General features: G+C 44.3%; 1 protein-coding gene across 3 annotated transcripts in view; it reads right to left on the reverse strand.

Moving 5' to 3' along the window:
* Positions 1-24,399, reverse strand: part of PLCL2 (phospholipase C like 2) — a 160,506-nt gene that overhangs the window by 60,460 nt on the left and 75,647 nt on the right. For 2 of the 3 annotated variants that reach the window (XM_045856973.1, XM_045856972.1), the window contains exons 3-4: positions 6,306-8,792; positions 3,377-3,580 (exon numbers count right to left, since the gene is read on the reverse strand). In XM_045856973.1, the coding sequence (XP_045712929.1) occupies positions 3,377-3,580; positions 6,306-8,792 (2,691 nt within the window). Of the gene's footprint in view, positions 1-3,376; positions 3,581-6,305; positions 8,793-12,365; positions 12,389-24,399 lie in introns of those variants that run through there. The other variant, XM_045856974.1, reaches the window with a different exon arrangement.

Genomic DNA, 24,399 nt, shown 5'->3' on the forward strand with positions numbered 1-24,399 from the left:
GCCCCTATTTTTAACAGCCCCTCCCCAATCTGTGTCGTCTAAGAAGGTGTCTGTACTTCTCTTCTTCTCTCTTCCTGAATGGCGGTGACACCCGCCTTCCTGAACTAGCTCCCAGGTCCAAACCTCACCACTGCCAGGACCCAAGAAGATGCCACACATTGTCGGGTAAAGTGACAATCAGGGCAGTTTTGAAGATCTGTTTGGTGGCGGTAATCACAGTAGCCATCAGAATAATGGAGGGGCCATAGACACGGTGACCATACAACTAATTATCTAAAGAGATACTTTCAAGAGTTGGAGCGAGAATATTAATAAAGGGTCCATCCCAGGAAAACCAGGACGTGTGGCCTGCTAGGCAAGGGTATTCTCTTCTAGTCTTCACGCAGGCTCACGAGTTCCCTTCTCCATCATCAACTGCTCCGCATCCTCTTTTCTCACAGACACTGACATGTTTCTGATATGCTAGTCTATTAACAAGAGCTCAGACACTGAAGAGCCATCGCAATCTTGATAGCATTAGTCCATGCCTGCATACCCTTAGGAGAGAGCACGGCAGTGCGGACCGGCAGTGAGCCGAGTTCTGCAGGGCATTTCCAAAACTATCCTTACTTCTCACTTGGAGTCTTCGAATTATAGATGGGAATAGATGGGAAGTCAACAAAATGAAATAAGATCTTATTTATAAGGTTAATTTTGGATTAAGTTCAACATAACATTACAAAAATTGAAGAGCTATATTTGAAGTGACAGGCTGTGCAAAACTGTAGTACATTTCCCATCAATGTTCAACCTTTGTCACAAGGTGAGAGACCATTAAGTCACTAAACAAGGACTGTAAAATGTCACAAGAGTTATAATATTGCTGTAGCAAAATTACAATTTCTAAAATTCAAATAATTTGAATTAGTTCTAAGTATTTTATAGCTTGATTTATCAGCTAGAATTAAAAACAGAACAAATCAATAAAGATAGGGGCAGAATTCAGCACAGCATTTTCTATTAAACATCATGTAAGAGTAGTTCCACAATTTAAAAAGTGTAAATAAGTGAATATATTCTGTCTTATCACTTCTACAACAACACGCACTGTCAAAATAAGAGTCACATAGTAAGTGTTATCATCTGCCAGCCCAGGACGAGGAAGAAACAGAGACCCGAGGATCACTGAGCAATTCCGTGCCGGTATTGTGGTGGGAGCCCTACGTGGGTGGTAACAGGGCAGACGGGACAGGGGTTAGTCCCCCGTTCCCGAGAACCTGGCCACAATCACCCTCCTGCTGTGGGTCAGCTTCCAGCCCCTGAACCAGGTCCTGGGTGCTGGCCCTTGTCCACTCTGTCCTGTCACCACCTACGCAGGGCACTGCCACTGCACTTGCAGGGAGCTCTTGTTAGAAAGGTTTCCACGGAGGATGGTCACCGCCTGACTGCCACAGCTGTCAGTGAAATCCTTGAGGGGAGCATGTCACATTAGATTCTGGTCAGTGAAATAGGTCTGTAAAACATCTAATGATTTTATTTGTGGCTTCACCTTAAAAGGCATTTACAAATACCAGCTAGCTGCTTTGGCTCCGTCTCATAAAACTTAAAGAGTTGGGAAATAACTAGGTAGCCTGGATCACAGCATGGAAGAGCTCTTCAAACTTTCCCACATTTACCTTTTGTTCTATATTTCCATTTTGCCCCACAAGGCTCTCGGCACCAGCTTTTTGGGTTGATGTCCCTCCCAGCTGCCCCATTTCTTTCCAGTAGACGGGATGCGCCCTGAGGACAGGGGCCCAGCGTGGTGTTTGTCATGGACATCTGCCTCTGGCCTGCCTTCCTCCTGCAGGTTGACTGACACTCTCTAGTTCGCCGGCAGCGTCCCATGTCCAGTCCTTTATAGCTCTTACACGACCATGAACTCTAAGCTGGAAATAGCAGGGATAAAAAGCATCTGCTACAAAGTGTGGCTGCTGTGCAGCAACCTATGAAAAAGATCAAATACTACTTTTTTTAAGGTATGAACTGATTAAGCTATTTAAAACCTTCTATTCTTCTGACTTATACTTCCAAGAAGTGAAGAAAATCAAGAACAAAGGGTCTTCGGAAATGGTGTTTTTGGATATAGTCCCCTGTGGTCAAGTAGTTTGTGAAATAGGGCACGCTGTGTCCACCACCCTCTTGGGAACTCGCTGTGCCTGCAAATACAAGGTCCCGAGAAGACTTGCAAGGAAGATGACTGGGTCATTTTGTTCAGGCCAGTATTTCCCTAAATTATTTCAGCGTGCAACCTTTCCTCCATGTGACATTTACTAACACGCTAAGAAACCAAGGTTCCTCCGAACGCAGTGTGGGAAATGCTGACCTAAACCGTTTTCTCCTTTCCCTTGAATTGCATAAATCTCTCCAAACTGCAGCTTTCAGATCAATTCATAAAACACTTAAAAATATTTTTGTTACAGTGTATGATACCAGTCTTGTTTTGTTTCTGACCATGGCAGCCCGCACCAGAAGAAGCCCAGTGTTTCGTGGGGTTGGTTTGTGCTGTTGGTGTGGAGGAAGAGAGGCCTCTTAACCCTGAGCACTCCAAATGGTAAACGGTGACAGCCTGGCCCGTTCGGGAGGGAAGCGTCCAACACCGACCTTAACCTTGACTGGCTAGAGAGTAACTGCCAGCACTCACAAGTTCTGAGAGCTTCAACTACTTCGTGGGCTTGAAATGGGTGTGGTTCACCCACTAAATTCTTCTCCCTTAGAGTTGTGATAAGTCAAAAAGTACATTAAGAGCAGGATGTGATTAAAAGGAAACACAAGATATATTGTAAGTGCAAATATGTACTATTCCAGGTCTCCGCAGGATACCTCATTCACGTTAAGCTGATTACATTACAGGTGTCTCCGAGCGCCTGCTGTTAGAAAGCACACCATTGCACAGAATGGAGTTAGTTATGTGATGGAAGCACCTGCCCCTCATGGCACTTAAAATGTATTTTTTTGAACATTAAGTTTCTCATCATTGCCAGTTTGAAAAGTAAAAACAAAACAAAGTGAGTGAATCAATGGCTGGCTGCAGGGGAAGATAAAAAAAAAAACAACTTTACTATACCTATGTGGAAAATAGGGTATCCTTTTGAAATCTATTCAGATATAGCTCTTGAAGAGCAAGCTATTATTTACTCCGACCGAGACAAGTCTCTGAATCCTGCTTTCTAAAACAACACTGAGAACAGTAACCTCTTTCAAATCCCGCAAGGTCAGGAGAACAATTTTTCCAACATAGGGAAATGAAGCATGAAATAGGAAAGCTCTCCTTCGCAAGAGTTCTTAATTCTGTCCGGTGTGTTACCGAAGACACCTCTCTCACCTGGGCTACATAAAAGTACAAAAAACTACTCACCGTGTCGTAGGTTGTGACGATCTTCTTCAGGACCTCAGGCACGATGCCCTGCAACTCCATGGTGGGATACTGCTCGCTGAGATTCAGGACCACCAGGGGTGTGTTCTCGGGCCCCAGAAAGCGGGGGGACACCGCCAACATGCACTGCATGAGATTGGCCACGGAGGAGAGGCCACACAGCTCCTTGAATGACGCCACCGCATTCTGTGCCATGGAAAGGAAGGAGGCACTCTGTCACTAACCAGGCGTTTGAATTTCCTGTGGACATCACGTTGGACACACTTGGTCACACTGCAACTGCCCAGCACGACAGTTGTCAGCGTCGCCATGACAGAACTGGCTAACGATGATTTCATCCTGTGAAAATGGGCTCTTTTCCAAAGTAAATACGCTTATAGGTATTTGTAATACCAATTTATCAAAATTACACAAAACGTAAACAAGTTAAATCCTTCCCGAGGGCGAAGCCTCTTTTCAGATCAAAGTTCAGAGCCATGCTGAGGCTGCTAGGCAATTACAAGCACACAAAAAGAATGGCTTCTCTGCAGTCACAAAAATGTAGAGATTAAGAAAAAAAGTGCAACCAGGCTTAAAGTAAGTATCAAGGAGGCCATCCATCCAAAAAGGAAAGGAGTATTTGTGAGGAAGGAATTCAAATCTCTCTCACCTGTTTCTACCTGCTGGTTCCCAATCTAAAGGAACTTTGAGGATGTGCCAGTTCATAGTCAGGTCTGCCCAGTGGGGGGACCCTGATTACCCGTGGAACCTTCCCCATCAGTGTCCCCACGGACTTCACTGCTTTTTCCCCTCCTTTGCCCCCTAATCACCAGAAGTACACCACGAAAATATCCATTAAACAAGACACTTCAACACTGTACAATGCCCTGAGCTGGCATTCTCGGAGCACTTACCAAGCGCAAGGCGACAGGAGGCCTATTTACACCGCGTTGCCTCATTCCATCCCCTCCACCAGCCCCGTGCAGGGGAGCGAACTAAGCCTCAGCTACAGCCGCTGGCCGGTACTTGTCCAAGGCCACCCAGTGGGTAAGTGAAGGAGTCAAGATTTTACCTGAAATCTGTTGATGTTGAGGCTTATGCTTTTAATCCTTATGATACAAAAACAGCTAAATTCTACTCAAAATAGGAGTCAGGCTATTATTCCAGGAACACCTGGGTTTCTGTCTGGGCTGCGCGCAGGCAGCGAGAGGGGGTGGGGGTGGGGGTGGTGGAATTGAGGCCTGCCAAGCCCTGTCTTTCTGCTCTCAAATTCCCTGGTTCTGGGAAATGAGCAGCACTTTTGTTTTAAATTTAAACATGTTCGTTTTATTAATGTCGTTTTAAGCATGGACAGCAAACTGTAGGTCACTTGGCTCAAAAGCACTTCGGTGCTGACTGCGTACAAGAATGATCGCGATCGTCAGACTCTGAGCACAGCCACCCCACCACTCCGTCGCACCTCCCCGATGATCTCCTTCACAGCACTCACTTGCGTCTGCAGTTGTCCTGTTTGTTTATTCACCTGCTTGTGGTCTGTTTTCCCTCCCGCGGCTCTCACTCGCAGCGAAGGTCATTTGTGTGTTTGCTGCTGCGCCCTCAAGGCTGGGGCTGCCTGCACAAGGTGCTCATTGAACATCACCACCGACGGTTCCGCGGGCTCAGAGCACATGGTTCTGGAAAGGTGGTGCTCAGGCTCTGGCAGGTCCTCAGGGGGATTCTGGGTCACAGGCAGCCATGGGGCTGGGGACAATGTGGCCTGCTCAGAGCTGAGGGTTAACCAAGCCATTCTCACCCTCCGAAATGGGGAAGAGCCCTTCATATTTCTGGAATGCTTTACTTTGAAAGAAAGAGAGTAAGATCTCTCTATTGTGGGAATATGTTTTTATTAATGAGGCATCCACAGAATCGGGAAAGGGGTGACATATATTGAATTTTCTGAGTCAGGTCTCACTTGCCAGTGGCATTCTTCTTATAATACTTATATACAGGGTGGAGCAAACATAGATTCACAGTTGTTTGTGTGGAAAACACTATAATAATTAATAATAATACCAGAAGAACCTGTGTTTCATGTACTCACAACTGTAAACCTACTTTTGCCTCATCCTGTATATACTCACACGTAAACATATAATCAGCTAATATATTACATGTGTTTATTTAATAAACACACACTGAGCAGCTGCCATGCACATGGACCTTCTCGCCCTGGGATGGGCAGGGGCTGGTATCCCTGTGAGGTGGCCCTTGCTGCACACTTCTGTGTCCCTCCTGTGCCCTCGTATACTACTAGACACGTGGACCAACCTTAATTACAGACGTAATTCGTAACTGATTGCTGTTAGCCATTACAGAGTTCAGTGGTAATCATCAGACGTCTAGTAGATATACATGCCACATCTTTCACTTAAACAATTAAATAGCTACCCCCTAAAATCAAGAGGAAGGCTCAAAATGCAAACACATTGGCTTATGTAAATGCTTGCTACTTCCCCAGCAGAAGAGCTCTGTAAGAAAGGACTGGAACATGTCCTTTTTATTTTGATAGGTCATCGGTTTGTGTTCCAGCTAAGGAATATTCAGAAAACCCAGAGGTTCCCATGTACACTGCTAGAAAGAACGGGGGCACTGCTGAGCATTAAGCAAAGGAGATTGACATGTGTGTGAGATGACGATGAGACTGCTTTATTCTGGTATGCTGCCAACGTTCTCGATTCCAGCTGTGGTTTGGGAAAGTTAAACGATAGAAGAATGAGACTAGTGGTAAACATTCTAGTAACCAAGTGGAATTTACAAATAATGTAACAATCAAATATACTACTGCTTGGGAAAAAAAAACACAACAACCCTCCAATATATTCATGAACAACGAACAACGCACATGCACTAAGAAGGAAAACCGTTGAGTAAATACTTAAATGCTGGAACGTACCTGCATGTTCTCTCTCAGGTCTGTGGCGTCCCGGATAGGGGGCTGGGCGTTCTTGAACACCTCATCCACAGTTTTAATCCACAGTGTCCTCAAAGATGCATATTCCCTGGATTTCTTCCCTTTCCTCACAGAAAGGCCCCTTTTATGAGGTTTGCCGCCTCCTCTCCGGTTAGTGATCGCCACGTGGACAAACAAAGAGGCGTGTGCAAGGACCTCTCCAGTCAGTGACTGCAGGGGGACGTGGCGGTAGCCCGTCTGTAAACATTCAAAGGGAATCGTGTACTGGCCGATAAACTCGTCCCCGATGTAGTCATCATCGAGTACCACAAAGCGTACCATGGCCAGCTCTGGGAGGTTAATTTGAAATTCAAAGCTTTCATCAAAAATAGGAGCATCTCCATTCTGGTGCACTGTTTTTGTCCTTTGTTCTGCACAGTCGGCAGGGATTCCGTGAATTTCCACGTAGACGTAAGGATCCACCACGTCACCTTTGGCACCTGACCCTTTGGGTTTGGGAAAGTTCTGCCCGCTGATGATTTTGATGTGAAGGAGCTGAGGTGAGACTCCTGGCACAGAGTCTTTCGTGTTTGCACTGAAGAAGGAGACTTCCTCCCTCATGATGGCCGGCCGAAGGACATAGCCACAGTTCCCGTTCTGCCTAAACCAGCCAATGTTCAGGTCCATCATCAGCCCTGGCGTCTGAAAGTTCATGGCTACGATCTGACATCCACATTTCCAAAAATCTTGAGGGTTCATGTTACTGGAGTCAATCCTCATGGGGCTGGGAAAAACCCTAGCGAGGAAACGTTTGTTGTAGTTGACAAAGTCCCCTGGATTTTCATTGGCGTATTTGCTGGCGAGCACTTCATTAAAAGAACAGACTTCCCAGTACTTCTGCGCCTGAAAGGACACCTGAAATTCTTTGAACTGAACCGACTTACAGATGCTTACCAGTTCGGACAGCTCTTTGCAGAGCTGAAATCGCTTCACAGGCACATGGTTGGGCTGCTCCACATTCTCTTTGCCCATCCTCTGAGACATTTCTGCTCCTTCATCCTCATCAGTAACGTCTCCCTCTACGCCAGAGCAGTTGGAGGACAGCTTCTTTGCTTTGATTAGTATCTTCCCTTTCAGGACATCTGGGGATGGCAGATAGGACTCCTCCACATTGGGGGATGTTGTATAAAGCTTGTCTCCTAAAATTTTCTTCATGTGTTGAACCATCACCTTCTGCTGCTTAATGGAACAGTGGTTTTCTAAACATAAGATAAGCGGATACTCTGAAGCGAAGAATGCGTACTTGTTAATAATGTCGATGACACTGCGGAAGACTATCTGAGAGGTCATGGTGTGGCCCGTGTAAATGACAGGTTCATTGTCTGGCCCGTCCCACACATCTAATTCAACGCTCCGGCAACCCATTTTAAGAGCGCGAATGTATCCTGTGATATCAGAGGGACCTCGGAACTGATCCTCTATTAAGTATGTATTATGAGATGAGTTTATAAAGTAATGAGACAAAGGTTGCTTCATATCCTGACAGACCTTCTTATGTTCCGGGTCAAATATATAACAGTCAGGTGACATAAGGTAATTAGTGAACCCGTCTATGGAGAGCCAGCCCTTTTCCCGGCCCTCTTTGGATGGCTCATATTTGTGAATAATTTCAAGGCTTATTTCCTCATTTATATGTGCCACACCCTGCTCTGCCTCAAGAAACATCATAAGGTCCTTGGTATCAAGGAATTCTTTATTGCTTGAAAACTGAACTAAAAGGAAATAGATTTCAGGCCTAGTACAAAGCTCATGGAAAACCTCAATAAATTCTTCCTTTGTGACTTCAGTCCCAGACTTGTCCTTGGATTTGTGCAATTCTTTGAACTTAAGCTCAATTTTGCTAGTTTTTAAGCCGGGATTGAGGTTTCTGATACACTGCACTGCATTACACAGAGTGATGTGTCCAACGTTATCTACGTCAATTTCACTAAACATCTGTGAAACCCAGGAAGTCCTCATGTTGTCTTGGCTACTTTCTAACATATCAAGGGTATGTTTTCCATAAGATATGAGGTATCGCAGTCCCGTCACCCAGATGTTCGCAACATCTGCAGAGTTGGCAACCAAATCCAGTGATTCATAATTCTCTCCATATATGACTGAAAACGCACAATCTTCAGATATCTGGTCAGAAATGCCATTGCTGCGAAATATGTCCGTATTTTTTCCTGTTCTCACTTCCTTGATGGATTTAATATCAATCTTGGCTTTCTCAGAATCCTTCTTGGATGGTTCCCACCTCAGGCTCTGCATATCGGCATCCAGTAAAAAATACCGGTGGTAAATTCTAGAGTTGGAGCGAACCTTTTTGAGTTCGGAGCCCTCAACCATCGAGTTGATACAATCGCTTGCACTGCTGATCTTCTTCTCTGTCGGCATGCTGCTGAAGGAGACTGTCTTCTTCCGTTCTCTTTTCTGTTTAGTACCATCCTAGGAGAGAAAGAAATGGTGTATTAGAATAATATCAATGGAGACTTCTATGTTCAAGACTAGGAATAAATATTTAATTTCCTTGTGGAAAAAAATCATACTATTAGGATTTCCTATCCTATGTCCAATGATGAATGATACTCATTCATTCTAAAGCTTAGAAGTGGCCTTGGTGTTTCAGCCTAATACAAACACAGAAGAAGTCATTATTGAATAATGGCAATCCATGGGCGCCAAGAAACACAAATTCAGTAACACCCAATCACATCTTGAAAAGAGAGCTAGCTACATAATTTTCAGGCTGCAGGGAAAAATGCAGATGCAGGACTCCTTGTTCAAAAATCACTAAGATTTCAAGAAGGTGACGGAAGAGCACTAAGCCACGTGCAGGGCCCTTTGTTGGGGGGAGGGGGTGCTGTACAGTTGCACAGGCCACATACCCACAAAGCAGGCCCCACTTGTGCATACCTTTCCTGCACGAGTGTTTCTCAAAGGGTTGTCACTAGACCACTTGCCTCAGAATCACTTGGGTTACCTGGTTAAAATACAGATTCCCTACACTCTGGTATCAGATCTCTAGGGGGCGCTGCCCAGGAACTGGCATTTTAGGCAACATTCTAGGTGATGGGGATGCAACTAAAGTTTGAAAACCACTTCAACTCACTGAGACGCCTGGGCTGTTTCTGGAAACTATACACACCCGATGACCAAAACCAGCTAAGTATGAACCATGTAATAAATAAGCAAACACTGGAATTCGGGCAGAATCCTGGCCCTTTCAAGTCTCAGATTATTCTTGGTCCTAAATATTTCAGATCAACACAGTTTTACTGCTGCAGTTGTGTTAAGTCTGGGTGGGGGGCCTAGGTTACCATTACAACTGGAGGTACTTTTAAAATTCCATAGTTGACTTACTAAAGCCTATTACCAGGCACCAGGTGAACACCACCTAAGTATAAGTACTTCCACTGTTAACAGGTTATTAACACTACCAGGTGAAAATGTTCAGGCAGCATCTGTTTCTAAGGAAGTGCACACCACCAGTGACACAGTCCTCAACTTTCCTCCGTAATGTAACAAGTGCCCACCTTGCGGAGCCAACACCATATCTATGTGTGAATGTAAGTCCTTTCCTGTACCGAGGCCTCTGTTATTTAAAATAACAAGTGCTCAGCCCTGGTTGGTGTGGCTCAGTGGTTAAGTGCTGGCCTACAAATCAAGGGGTCGCCGGTTCGATTCTCAAGTCTAGGGCCCATGCCTGGGTTGGGGGTCAGGTCCCCCGTAAGGGGGTGCATGAGAAACATTGATGTTTCTCCCCCCTCTTTCACTCTCTCCTCCCCTCTCTAAAAAATAAATAAAATAACAAGTGCTCAAAGGCCCTCACAGCATCTTTCACAATCTTAGCCTCACACACGATACTGCCTTTCAGGAGGTGCACAGAGTTTGCGATAAATTTTCTGAAATTCATTATATTCATAAATAAGGGAGACAGAGGTTGGGATTATATAACTTTCATGGCAACAAAATGAAGACCATGAAAAATATCACATAAAGGCCAATTCTCACTTTCCTGCTCTGGAGAGAACCTATTTTGAATAAAATCTCTAAAAAAACCAATTATGCTATTCTCTACATCTCAAATTTTAAAACCACTTTTATTTTGAGATTACCTATACTTCCAAAAGCAATTTGCAGAAGGTAATTAAACTTAAACCTTAAAACATATGGGTATCATTTCCCTCAAAGTTTCAAAATGAACCATAGAGGCCTTTGTGATCTGAATGCCAAGATAAAACAAAAAGGCCACAGGCAGAGTATTTCTTTACAGCTGTATTCTCAGAACAGTAAAGTGTGAAAGACATAAAGACTGTGGTGATTGTATCCATAAGATATATTGTATCATAGATGCTCCAAATCCTTAAAGTGAAGATTTTATTCTATCTATTCAAGCAAGTTGGCATGAAATCCGTACACAGCCATGCATAAGAGCATGAAACAAAGGTACAAATTTCCCATTTTTCAGAATGAAGGCTGTCTTTATCTTTAAAAAGAAACACCTTTAAAAAAGACAACATACTAATTAAGGAAATATTATAATATTTATAAATTAAACCCCAAAGGTGTCACTAATAAAAATAAGTCACAAAGATAAATGGAGGTGCTGATCCATGAAAAATATAGACAGCATTTTTCAACATCATAATCTTTCATTCTGTCATTTTAAACATACTGACTGATACACGACTACCAGTTGCTAATTTATTACAAATGATCTATTCCAAATGCATAGGTGTCTCTGTTACCAAGAGGGAAAAAGCCAGACTGCAAAGCAGGTTGCTAGCATACATACATGCTCCCACACCCACACCTGTGGGACACTCCGCAGCTTAAACAAACACCACACTTGTGGCTTTAAACACACTGCTTTGCTCTTCACAAGCCAGCCCAGGCAATGACTGGTGACTTCAGACATCGAAGCAGACCCATGAACATGCTGGTCACCCCAGCACAGGCTGCTGTAATGACAGCAGGGACTCCCCTTATCAAACACTGCTTGTCTCTTCTTCCCCCTCCATCCGCTGTTGCCTAAACCACCCTGTCCTCTCCATAGCACACAGAGGCCTGGATGGGAAGGTCGGTTTCTCCTTCCTCACTAGCAGATAAAGCTATTAGGAAGTTCTTACAGACGAGTGTGCATGCTTAGAGACCAAAAAAGAGGACTCATCACTGGATGGACCAGAATCACTGGCTGGAAGGCACAGGTGGATGTGAAGGCAGCTGGCCCTCCCCTGCCGAGGGGAAAGGAAGGAGAAGACAGAGGCAGCCGTGTGGGAGGGAAGGAGAGTTCAGGTTCAATAGCAGGAAGGAGAGTCAGGCCTTCAACCTGCCTGGCTCCCGGAGTCTTCATCCCACTCCTGCTGACCTACCTGGCTCTCCCTTTTTCACCCAGCAGGGATCAGGTACTTACACAGGCTGAGCGGCTGGTCAGTACCAAAGCTGGAATCTATTTTCTATGTTGCCTCTTAGTGTCAGTTTAAATCTAACAATGAAATGATCCAACCATATGTGCTATACATACTGTTTTTTTCTAACTAAAAGAAAACTAAATGCATATAACTTATATGCATTAATCACCTAAAACCAGAGGAAAAAAAACTCCTAAGTTTCTACTGAGATGGAGGTTCCTAAAGCTGCTGATAAAAATAATTTCAGGGCTGGCACTTATAATAATGTAAGTACTTGTCACCTGGAGCTGCTCAGTGGTGAAAACAACGGAATGTGAGCTTGGTCCATTGGTGCACTGATGCTGCTCCACCAGCACTCAGCACCATCAAGAGAAAAGACTCAAAGCAAAGGTCTAGTCTGAAAGAAAACCAGCTTCCAAAGGACCCTAACTCTGTATCAGCCCTGAAATTACGAATTCTGGAGAAAGATAATCATAAAATTTTGAACTAGAAAGAAGCTTAAAGATTCATTTATGCATTTAACCAACACTTATTTACAGAATAACAATTTTGTACCGAGAGTGATTTTAAATAATCAATGAACTAGAAAGAGGCTCAGCAAACTTACCACAGCAAATTCGAGGGAGTAGACCTGTGTACAGGACTTACATTTAACATTAGAAATGGAAATAGCCACATTGAGCTCTATGGAGAAACATACATACTTCTAACAAGTCTGCCTACTTTGTTTAATAGAACCTTGTCTCTACCTTTTGGCCATTAAAACTACCATCTGGGATACTTAAGAGGTAGTAGCAATTTCATAAGTGGGTGTAGGCAATCTCATAAATTCTCATCCCCAAGGGAAGCAATAAAGAGGTGTGCCCCATTTCTTCTGCGGCAACAAAGCACGTGGCACTGATCCAAGTAATCCAGCTCATTCTGGAGCTGAGGAAGCCTACTGGGGGATGGGGGAGGGGCTGGGGAAAGGTCTGTCTCATGATGCACGGAGGGCTGGAGGTCCTGCTAGATGAGAATCACCTCCTATGTCCTCCTGCATTTCCCTTGTATTTCAACAGTGATTTGTTTCCATTTTCTGTGTGATTATCTCTCAATAAGCACCATGAGAAAACGATGAGTCAATACCCAGATTCAATACCCTGGCAGAACCCGTGAAGGAGCCTGGGCAGTGATTCTGGGGCGGGGGCAGGGGACGTGACACAATGGGGAGGGGGCCTAGTGTGAAAACACAGCGGCATTTCTCCTTCGGCTTTGGTTTGAGTCTCGTTATTTACTTTGATTTATAAATAGCACATACAAGAGTGTGAGGTCTTTATGTTTATTGAAAGGGGTCTAGGACTGAAGAAACACTGGGTTAGAGAAATTTCTATCAACAAAACAAAACACAACACCCCAGAACCACATGAGGCCCATTAAAGGAGCACAGCAAGGCCTGACCTTCCTTCTGCGCAGTAACAACATCTCTGAACTGAGAGAGTGAGTCCTGTGGGGCACATCAGGGTTACCTTGCAAGGTTTTCACGCATCTCTAAGACCTTGATGTGCTCTCCAAGATAAGCAAAAAGGAAAAAGAAAAGGATCTGGAGCAAAAGTGGTCACTATGAAGGTCATTTTATAATATCTGATGAATTGAAAAAGAATAAAATGACTTAAAAAAAAGCTAAGTATAGCCAAATGCTGCTTTCCACTCAGGTGGGAGGCCCTTTACTGCAAATCACAGAAAGCTAACAGGTCTCTTCTTCCAGGATGCCCTCTACCGGGTTCCCAAAGCAGAGCCTGGCCCAAGTCCGTCAAGTAGTCTATGAGGACACAGACTTGCTAGCGGCCTAGGAACCTACAGGAGACTTGAAAGTCATGCATCAGTCGGGGGCAAGCACAGTTCGCAAGTACAGCTTACAATGCAGACAGCCAAAAGGAAACGTCACCACCACTCTAACGAGAAAAAGCCAGACTATCTATACAACTGTAACATTTATTTTGTACTCATCAGAGAACTGCGGTCCCCAGGCAACCAAGAGAACTGATTCCAGAGTGATGAGCCCTTCGAAGGAAAGACAAACATAGAAACTATTTCACGTTTGCAGAGCATGGGAGGAAGAGTCCGTCTTGGAGGGAGGTGAGAAAAAATCAGCTGCAACTTTAAGGAATCCCGAGAGGCCAGTTGTGGACTAGCAGGTTAGGTGACCGGTTATCAGGTTAACTGCTACTTCAGAGTTAACTGGGTGCCCCAGACACAAGGAGAGTCTGTCTCCACAGGTGCTCCTGAGAAAGACTGGGAGCAGAGCAGAAGACAGCGCCCCTCTCTGGGCACCAGCATACAGCTGGTGACACTGTCACTGGGGACAGTGTGAAACTGCCTACTTCCCCAGCCATCCTCTCATGGCAAACAGAAGCTTCAGCCACCAGGGCAAGGGCAGCAAGCTCTCTCTCTGAGTGCTACTGGGCAAAGGGTGGAAGAAAACTCCATCCACCTCTCCAGTGCGGCACAGGCTGACTGCCCCACGGGGCAGAAGGACCTCTTGGACTCCAGGGCCTGTGCTAATAAAAGCAGAGCTCTGCTACCACCAGGAAAGAGGCAGAAAGCTGTCTCCTGCCCAGACTTGCCACAGGTACAGACAGGTTGACCGCCTTGGGGAACAGGGCAGGAATGCTAGGAAGGTCCCACCACCCCTGGGGCCCAGGTGCATAGCGCAGCCTAAGGCTGAAACTAGACCAGGAGCACCAAGAATCACCCTGACTCCACCAGAGGCCTAGCACCAAGCAGCGAGCAGTGTGCCTGGGAGAGGGCAAGAGCGTGGGAGAGATGTGTTTCTGGCCCAGGCACGCAGATGAGCGCTGAGGGCAGAGCGGGAACAATGAGTAAACCCTTCTGACAACACCCTGTTGGAGAAACACTTCCACTACTACTGAAATATTTACCTCGAGTAAATTTATAAAGCCATAATGTACATCTGTGTCCAATGTAAGCTGCAATTAAATTCATCGGTTTTCTCCAGTAATGAAAAACTTAATGGTGAGGACTGAGCTCCTATAAACTACACTGGTGCTACTTCACATTCCAGTGAAAATATTGATGCTAATGAATCTTAATTTATGATCTATAATAACGGTACTTAAGAGGCCCACTTTAGTGTGAAAACTCCGTGTTTCTTAACTGTGTGTATGGTAATTCCTATCCAGCACATTATAAAGCCTGCTGACTTCCTCTACTACAGAGCTATTTCAAGATGTGCCTACATAATTTTAATTGTTAATAACTGGTAAATCAAACTGAATTTCAAAAGGTATGCAAGTCAAATCACATAATGTGAATCCTTAGCTACAAATACAATCAAGTCTAAGAGTAACTTCAGAATAACAGCTTTCCCCCCTAAATTGTACAGGCTCTTCACTATTTCTGGACAGTTTAGGAAGAACAGTCCATGTTTCTAATTTTTTAATCCTTAACTCTGTCACTGCTTGGCAGTGTGTGTGTGTGGGGGGCAGGGAGGGATTATGGCAATCTGGGGGCAGTTGGGATGCAGAAAGAAGCTTCCACAGAGGTCTGTCCCTTGGGCCACCTCTGCCACAGAGAAAGGAGAAGAGTAGCTCTTTCCGTCAGAAATGTCAGGATTCCCACAATTATTTAAGGCAAATTGCTTCACCAACAATTTATTATGCCATCACCTTGTTTATTATTTTCTTTCCATATTATTTTGTCTAGAAACTTCTCCTGGGGCCCTTTTTAAATCCAATGGTTTACATTTGCATACGAAATTACTGTGTGTGCATGTGGGAGGGGGACAATTAGATAACAAAAACAAAGGAAAAAAACACAAAATAATGAATCATACAAAAGGGAAACTCAGCCTTCTACAAAATATTCTTTTAAGTTCCAAGCCATTCATGAGCCTGTCCTAGCCCAGCCCTCAGTGTTGTCTCCTCTCCAGACTCACACAGTATTTATAGTCTCCACCGTGTAATTTAACTCTGAATTATAGTCTAGTTCAGTTCTCTAATTGTTTTATGTGGCTTAGCTTATCTCCTCGAGTAGAAAGTGAGCGCTCTGAGGGAACACGTGCCCCGTGGTGCACTGGCTGGGCCGATGCCGCCGTCAGAACAGGGGCCCCTTTTGACGGGCTGGTCATCTCAATAATACAGAGGGCAGTCCAACAAGAGGGTATAACCTTTGTAAATATGTGTGAACTCAATACAGGAGCACCTCATATATAAAATAAACATTAACAAACCTAAAGGGAGAAATAGAAAGCTATACAGTAACAATAGGGGACTTTAATACTCCACTTCTATCAATCAATAGATCATCCAGACAGAAAAATCAATAAGGAAACATTGGCCACAAATGACACATTAAGCCAGATGGATGGATGGATGGATGGATGGATGGATATATATATCTATCTCTCTCTATCTATAGATATATATATATCTATATCTATCTATCTATAGATATATATATATCTATAGATAGATAGATATAGATAGATAGATAGATATCTATCTATCTATATATATGAGAAATCTCATCCAAAAGCAACAGAACACACATTCTGCTCAAGCATGCATGAAACATTCTTCAAGGTAGATCACCTGTTAGGCCACAAAACAAGTCCTAATAAATTTAAGAGGACTGAAGTCAGGCAAATCACCTTCTCCAACCACAATCGTATAAAACTAGAAATCAATAACAAGAAGAAAATTAGAAAATTCACGAATGCTTGGAGATTAAACATGTTACCAAACAACCAATGCATTAAAGACACTGAAAGGGAAATTAAAAAATACCTTGAGACAAATGAAAATGGAAATACCACATAGCAAAACTTATGGCATACAGCAGAAGCAATTTTCAGAAGGAAGTTCACAGCAATAAATGCCTACATTCAGAAACCAGAAAGATCTGAAATAACCCAACTTTACATTTCAAGGAACTGGAGAAAGAAGGACAAACTGACCCCAAAGTCAGTAGAGGATCAGAGCAAAAATGAATGACATAGACTAAAAAGACAACAGAAAAGATCAAATTAAACTGAAAGCTGGTTCTTTGAAAAGACAAACAAAATACACAAACCTTTAGCTAGAATCACCAAGAAAAAAGGAGAGAGGACTCAAATAAATAAAATAAAAAATGAAAGGGGAGACACTACAACCGATACCAGAGAAATACGAAGGAAGGGTCTGAGGAGCACTGGTGTTAATTCTTCTTTAAATGTTTGGGGGAATTCACCAGTGAAGTCATTTGCTTCTGGGTTTTTCTCTTTTGGGAGGTTTCCACAATTTTAAAGGGCTGACTTGTTGGGTTTTTTTTTTAAACAAAGTGCTTTTTGTATACTGATATCATGATCCTATTGTTGAGCATGCCTCTAAGACATGTTTATTTATTTTTATGTTAAATGCATGTGTTAACAACTAACACACTCTATATGCCGGAAAACATTCAAAAAAATTAAACTGAAATCCTAATATTTTCTTTCACACTTACCCAACTTGGAAACTATTGCTCTAACCCATGAGCCCCTTGCTTAATGCCATAGCCTGCAGGGGTGTCCAGCCTTTCGGCATCTCTGTGCCACACTGGAAGAAGAGTTGTATTGACATTGTGACACATGATCACAAAAAAATCTCATAATGTTTTAAGTAAATTTATGATTTTGTGTCAGGCCGCATTCATAGCCATCCTGAGCTGCATGCAGCCTGCAGGTCAGACACCCTTAGAGAGAGGGTTTTGGAGGCCCCTCCACTGCCTTGTAGCCCTCAGTCATAAAACCTTTCAGGTCTTCCCTGAAGGGTCCTAGTCTCCAGCTCACAATGGTGGTCCCAGCTGGGGTGGGTCTGGCCTGCCTTCCAGACAAGCTTTTAGACAGGTCCCTCAAGTACCCCAACCCCATTGAATCTGTCCTCTGGTGCTCGTTCCACTCGGAGCCCAGGAAGAAGCAATAGCGAGTGCAAACACCCTGAGGCTCGAGTGAACTTGATTAGTCCAACGCTGAAAGGAGACCAGGGAAGCTGTAGAGCAGGTAGCTAGTGAAGCTGGAAGGGGATGAAATCACACAGCGAGAGGAAGAGGAAGATAGTTTATTGACCACCCGCAAATGAATGGATGAACTTGAAGATTACCACTTGAAGGATCATCACTTTCAGCACCAGAGAGAAACCTGTATACTTTAAAAATAACTTTTAGCCCTGGCCTGGTGTGGCTCAGTGGATTGAATGCTGGACTGTGAACCAAAGGGTTGCTTGTTGGATTCCCAGTGAAGACACATGCCTGGGCTTCGGGCCAGGTCTCTTGTTGGGGGCACGTGAGAGGCAACCACACATTTATATTTCCCCTCCTCTCTTTCTCCCTCCTTTCCCCTTTAAATAAATAAATAAATAAATAAATAAATAAATAAATAAATAAATAATGTTTAAGCAGTTATAATTATCTCCAAATATTATAGTGCTCACTGTTGCAATTCAAAATTTTTTACCTATTGAAAAATTTTAGAATTATAGTCAATTCCAAACCCTCTGCTTTTCTACTTGGAGGCATTATATGCAAACACGAATTTTCAAACACAAACATTGCTGAAGCGGCACACAAATGCCTTCTCGATCTTCGTATCTACCGGACTTGCAGCAACAGCATTCTCACACTTTAGGTCATGGCCACAGTAAGCCCCCTCTTTTTTTTTTTTAATTAAAAGCCCCACGGGTTAAGGAATCAATAAAAATGCCAGTGCCTGCGTGGCAGGGCTCCATGACACTTGGCGGTCACTCCAGAGCATCTGCGCGGCAGAGCGGTGCCCATTTGGGCTGCACAAGGTCCAGGCCTGCCATTTTCCTGAATCACCGTATTCCCTTTCAAAGCCACAAGTCCCTTCCAAATTAATTAGCTCATCAAACTGAAATGAAAAGCAGTTTTAAAACCCAGCAAAATCTCATCATTAATGCATTTTAAATGGCCTGTGCTGCCGGTGACTGAAGCGATTTAACTGCCTCGGTGAAATCTTATGTCACCATCTCTACCCCTCATGGCTGTAAACCTAACTACTGGGAGGAAAGTACAAGTAGCTAATGTACAATTAAATCCATGCGGCAGGCACAGAACTCATTCTAAATACAGCTTCCTAAGCCTGGCTCGAATTTTAAATAATACAGAACAGCATGCGCCATTAATCATCGTATAGAACATAAAACCGAGCAGCAGCCCAGGCGATCCTACAGAGGACACACTGTAAACTTCAGCTTGGACAGGTGGATCGAGAAGGGTTTTTTCTTACTATGCTTCAGGATACTGGTGTGAGGATACAATACAGGTACTCATAAGGCCTGCTTAGATTTTATATAAAGGCGTTATAATATTAAAAGCTTAAAACGACACATTTCATTATACTGTCTTTGATTTCATCGAAGTCATCCAGGAGCAAAAACAAGGGCCAATTCCACTTGCAAACTCATCACCAAAAGCCCTTACTCTGCAGGATGCTGTCCTCATTCCAAGAATCGGGCTGCCATTCCAACTACCACTGCTGAACAGTGAGTGCTGCAACTCCTGAGAGCCCTGAAGCGGACGCGTCAGTCCTCTGGTGCAACTCTGCACTGACCCGCTAAGGCCCAGCTGCCTACAGAGGAGACCTTCAGAGAGAGCGCGCTGGGGAATGCAGCAGTATCCCCACAGGAGGCTCCAGCTGAGGGGTAAGGCTCAAGGCCCCCAGCACCCACAGACCACAGGGATGGTGGGAATTGGTAGGCTCTGTTCCCCCGAGGTAGAGTGACATCTAAACCGGACTCTTCTGGGAACGAAGGTGGGCATTACTAATAAATACGCCACAACAACAGGGACTGTTCTGGGCAAGGTGAAATGTATAGTCACCCTACTTGAAAGTGACTTTATTAATAATGTGTTGAGTTCTTACTAGCTGCCAGGTACTGAAGAGTGAGGTATAACCAAAGTCTAATCTCAGCCTCAGGGACGTTCATTCCCATGCTCACTGGCAGACTGGAAGGCCTCACCTTGTCCAGTCGGGTCCCATCCTAGCCAGGCCAGGAACCCATCTCTACCTGTTTGTGAGGTCCGGATCGTCTTGCTGCCCTGAACCAGTGGACAGATGGCCTAGTCCTATAGCTACTTCTTTTTTACATCCTGAGGCTGCTACAGTTCTCCCACCACCTGCCCCTTTGTGAGACAGATCCTTGGTCCAATCCCCAGCCTGTCTGGCTAGAGCAGAGTTCATGCCCAGCTCCCAACTGAGGCTCTCCCTTGATCTTCAAGGACTGTGCTGGGAACACAGTGAGACCACCAGCTCGGCTGGGCAGACAGAGTCCTGCTCTCCTATGAGTCCCATGAGGTGAAGGCCTGCAGAATTGGCCTGGCTTCATCACACACCATTGGACACTGCAGTTCAGGTTTCCCATTCTCAGCTCACGCCTCTGGAGGCGGGGTGTGAGATCTCGGAGCTGGAGCAAGGAGGCGAGGTTCTGAGAAGCAGGGTGAAGGAACCGTGGCTGGGCTACTCCAACTGACCGTTTTAACAGACTACAGATCAGTTCTTCTGGAGATCAAATCATGCCCACTGCCCCAAAATAGGCATGTGTATTGTGGCTCTTATTTTAAATTTCAAAAAAAATGAATGTATTACACGCATATAACAGTGTCACTCTCACATATGTCACTAAATCTAGGACTCTCTGCCCCACAGTGCCCTTGAAACTCAAGTCTCCAAGTTCAGAATCTTTTGTAAGGCTGCTGAGCTGAGTTTGTGGCTCTTGACATTTAATGCATCTAAAAAGTCCATTAGCAAACTGTTTATCTTTTAACCTGCTTTTATGCATCTCCCCTCCTCTCCCAATCCAACTATGATATAAAAATTCACTTGGGTTTGTTGGAAATTATAATGGCAACACTGAAATCACTTTCTGTCCTCTGAAAAGAGCTGAAGTTTTAGCTGAACTGTGTTTATTCCAATTATACTTTTTTCCAAGTAATTTACTTGTGCTTTTAAACGCATTACTATAGAACTTTTTTTTTAATTTAATAAGGCTAAAGCTTAAGATCAAGGTCTTTTCAAAATAAGATCCGACTGGGAATATGGGAACATCAACCCTCAGCATGGCCCGTATGAGCTTCCTCTGAGCAGTCTTAGCTTTTACAGCCCACGATTCCAGGACAAAATGGGAAGCCTCCTTGATGCAGATAATGTAATGGGTTTTCTTTATGAGTTGAGAAAGAGGAAAGCGCCAAAAAGAACAAAGAGGATGAAGTGTGGAGAGGAGCTAGACTAGTCCATGACTGAGCACGGTGCTCAGAAAGATGACCAGGACGCAAATTCTCACTTGTCACACACATGTAAGCCTTGTAGGCCACGTGGTGACTACCTTAAATGCTGTTGTTCCCACAGAAAGGAGGGGTGGGCTAACCTTTGTGGAGCTACTGTTAGGCACAGGCACTTCATAAACACTATCCCTTCTAATCCCCAACTCCGTAAGCCGGACCTACCAGCCCCCTTTCAGGGGCTAAAGAGTTTGCCCCACAGGCAGATCGGTTCCTTCAGTAACCCTGCTCTGCTTTGTCTGACCAGAGAGCTAACCTTGGCAGATTTCCTCTGATGCCAAGTCAGCTGGACACCTGCTGGGTTGTGCCCAGGAGGCTCTGGCAGAGGACTGGGCATGTGAGGCAGGAGAAAGCGGGGGGGGGGGGGGATCTGGGTTGTCTTCCCTCCTCCTCTCAGCAGAGGCTTCATCCCCTCTGAGGTTCCTGTGGCCTCCGGGATGGGCTCCCTGTCTCTCCACCCTGCAGGGTAGGACGGTTTTCTGCTGTTGCCAATCTCTGTTTGGCCTTGTGGTTCCTCCAGCACCTGTACAAATCCCCCAGATTCGATTCTCAAGGAGAATACTGTTTTTCTGGTTAGACCCTGGGTTCTCAAAGTTTCAGATGCTAAGTGCAAAGCGAAGTTCTGAAGCTGGTGTGGCCAGGCCCCCACCACTGCCGGGTCGGCCCATTCTGCCAGCCAGAGCTGGGTTCTCCTAGATCCCTGGGCACTGGCTGTGCAGCCTTAGGAAGGTCAACAAACCTCTTGAAAGCTCAGCCACTAATTTTATAAAATGAAGAGAGTAATTACTTGTCCTTAATTACTCTAAAGGGCCTGGGAAAGCATGAACGAGGCAACAAATGTGAAAGCACTGTGGAGGCTGACCTAACTGTGACTTTTACATCACATTACAAGTCTTCAAGTCTTACTTCCTGGGATTACTGGACAGTGAGAAAGGAGTTCGCCTGAAATTAACCCTCGAATTAATCTCACAGATCTAAATGGTTAAAGATTACACAAAGCTGCCTTCTAAGAGCTCACTTCTAGTTCCCACCACTTTGTCTCCTAAAAGGGAAGTCAGCTGGCCAGTGGTCTCCGTGGTGGCTACCACAGCACGTCTGTTCGGCTGCCAGAGCTTGGGGCAGCCTCTGCACCACCACTTCCTGCGGAGCTCACCCTGGCCTGATGCTGCTGAAACACGGGCTAGGAGGGCTGTCTTCCTAGGGCTGCTGCACAGAACAAGATCCTGTAGAAATGCCTACTGAACTCCTCGATGCCCTCAATAAATGTCCAATCTAGTTAACGTGGTTGATCTTATCACATTATTATTACCATCATCATTCTCTCCTATAAGGAGCATTTAATAAGGGTTTGATCAGAGCGTTTTCTGCCTACATCATTGCAAGACAAGTGGCAATCTCAGATGTGCTTCTGAACATTTTTAATTGAGTTTATTGGGGTGCTATTGGTTAATAAAATTATATGTTTCAGGGATACAGTGCTATAATACGTCATCTGTGCAGTGTATGTATTGTGTGTTCACCAAACCAAGTCTCTTTCCATCACCACTTGCCCCCCCTTTACCCTCCTCTACCTCCCCCCACCTCTGGTAACCACCACACTGCTGTTCTTGCTGTTCTGCCTAAGGTGCTTGAAGCAGCGCCCCCTGCACCCCACTTCTTTCTTTTATTTCTATCCTCAGCACCCGGGAACCTAGGTTTCAGTATCTTTTTAAAAAAATAATGCTGTGAAAGAAAAAACTATCCTATCTAACCTTGTATTTACATTAATAATGGGCTACTTAAAGGGCTAATAAGAAATCATATACTCTGATTTCTTATCCTGTTATACTGTAACTGCTATTGTTTGTTGGGGTTAAAACTATGAACACTCATGGGGAAAGCACTGATGTTGTGTGGGTTGGTGAGTGCTCTCCCTTAATGACAGCACTGGAAGGAAGCAGAGACACAGCCAGTGCTGCCCCAGAAAGTATGAGACTCACACACATAAATTAAAATGTTCTACTAACCATCACAAAAAATGTCAAAAGAAACAGATGAAATACATCTTAATAATTTATTTTATTTCACCGAAAATACTATTAGTTCAACATGTAATCAACATAAAAATTATTAAGATATTTTGTCTTCTTTTCTTACACTAAGTGTCTGAAATTCAGCCACAGAGTTCATGTCCAACACATGTCAATGCCGACCAACCGCACTGCGGCGCCCAGTGACCCCGGGGTCTATCTGACTAACCGCACTGCAGGACTCACTGGCTCTAAGTCTAAGCTAATGTATCAGACAGTGAGGTCTAGAAGATAAGCTCCTCACGGGTGAGGGCCTGTCCTACTCTAATTCCAAACTCCTCCTGACATGTCTAGTGTGGAGCTTTGCCCCAAGCAAGCAAGCAAGCACGCAGCAAATGTCATCACTGAACTTGGGAATGACGGCTGGAAGGAAGAGCTGACATATATGTAAGCAAAGCCAATTGAATTTTTTTGCAGAGATAACATTTTGTGCATCTTATACTTTAAAAAATTACAAATGAATACCACTGCAAGAATATTCCACAATGTTCATTCACCCTCCTATCACCCCAAAGCCATACTACATACAAAGAAAAAGCAAGGCTAACTGTCCTGCAGGAGAGAATAGAAAGGGAGTTGGGGGAGAGAGAGAAATCAGAAATGGCCTAATTAGATGTCCATGACAAATGACCACAACAAACCATCAAATACTATTTAAATGACCTCATATGTCTGATAGTATGTCAGAAGCTGTAATACATGCTAGGACACAGACATAACTTGAAAGGAATTAAAAACTAATATTGCAACCAGGTAGTTTATGAAAATAAATGTCTTTTTTCCTCAGAGTTACTAAAAGCATATTTTACTTGAGGTTTAGAGGCTCAGCAAATGCAAATTAAGTTAGCTTTCGTCTGGTTGATACGAATCAAGTTTCCCCATCAGGGTAACCACTTACAAACAGTGTGTAGTTCCTGCAGGCCACAGAATTACACTTTCTACACAAACACAGCCATAGGATGGAAGGTAGCTCCTTTCATCCTGTGGTACAGACATCATCAATGTCAAGTTCCTTGTGACGACCAAGGCTGCCTGTCCACTGGAAGACTACCCAGACTGCTGCCACCGGGGGTCAGGGACAGCTTCTTCACACAACTCGAGAGGCTGCCCATTCCCCTCCAGAAGAGGAAATGGTCAGCCTCAACACAAGTTGTATGAAATTGTGAAATACTCGGCATATCTTCACTAAAATTGTGAAATGAACTTCTAAGGAAAGTGAACCAGCACTAAAGGCACTTAGGGGAGGGGGGAAAGCTTTTC

Source organism: Phyllostomus hastatus, unplaced genomic scaffold (assembly GCF_019186645.2).
Source record: "Phyllostomus hastatus isolate PE091 unplaced genomic scaffold, TTU_PhHast_1.1 phas_scaffold_129, whole genome shotgun sequence".
Taxonomy (NCBI): domain Eukaryota; kingdom Metazoa; phylum Chordata; class Mammalia; order Chiroptera; family Phyllostomidae; genus Phyllostomus; species Phyllostomus hastatus.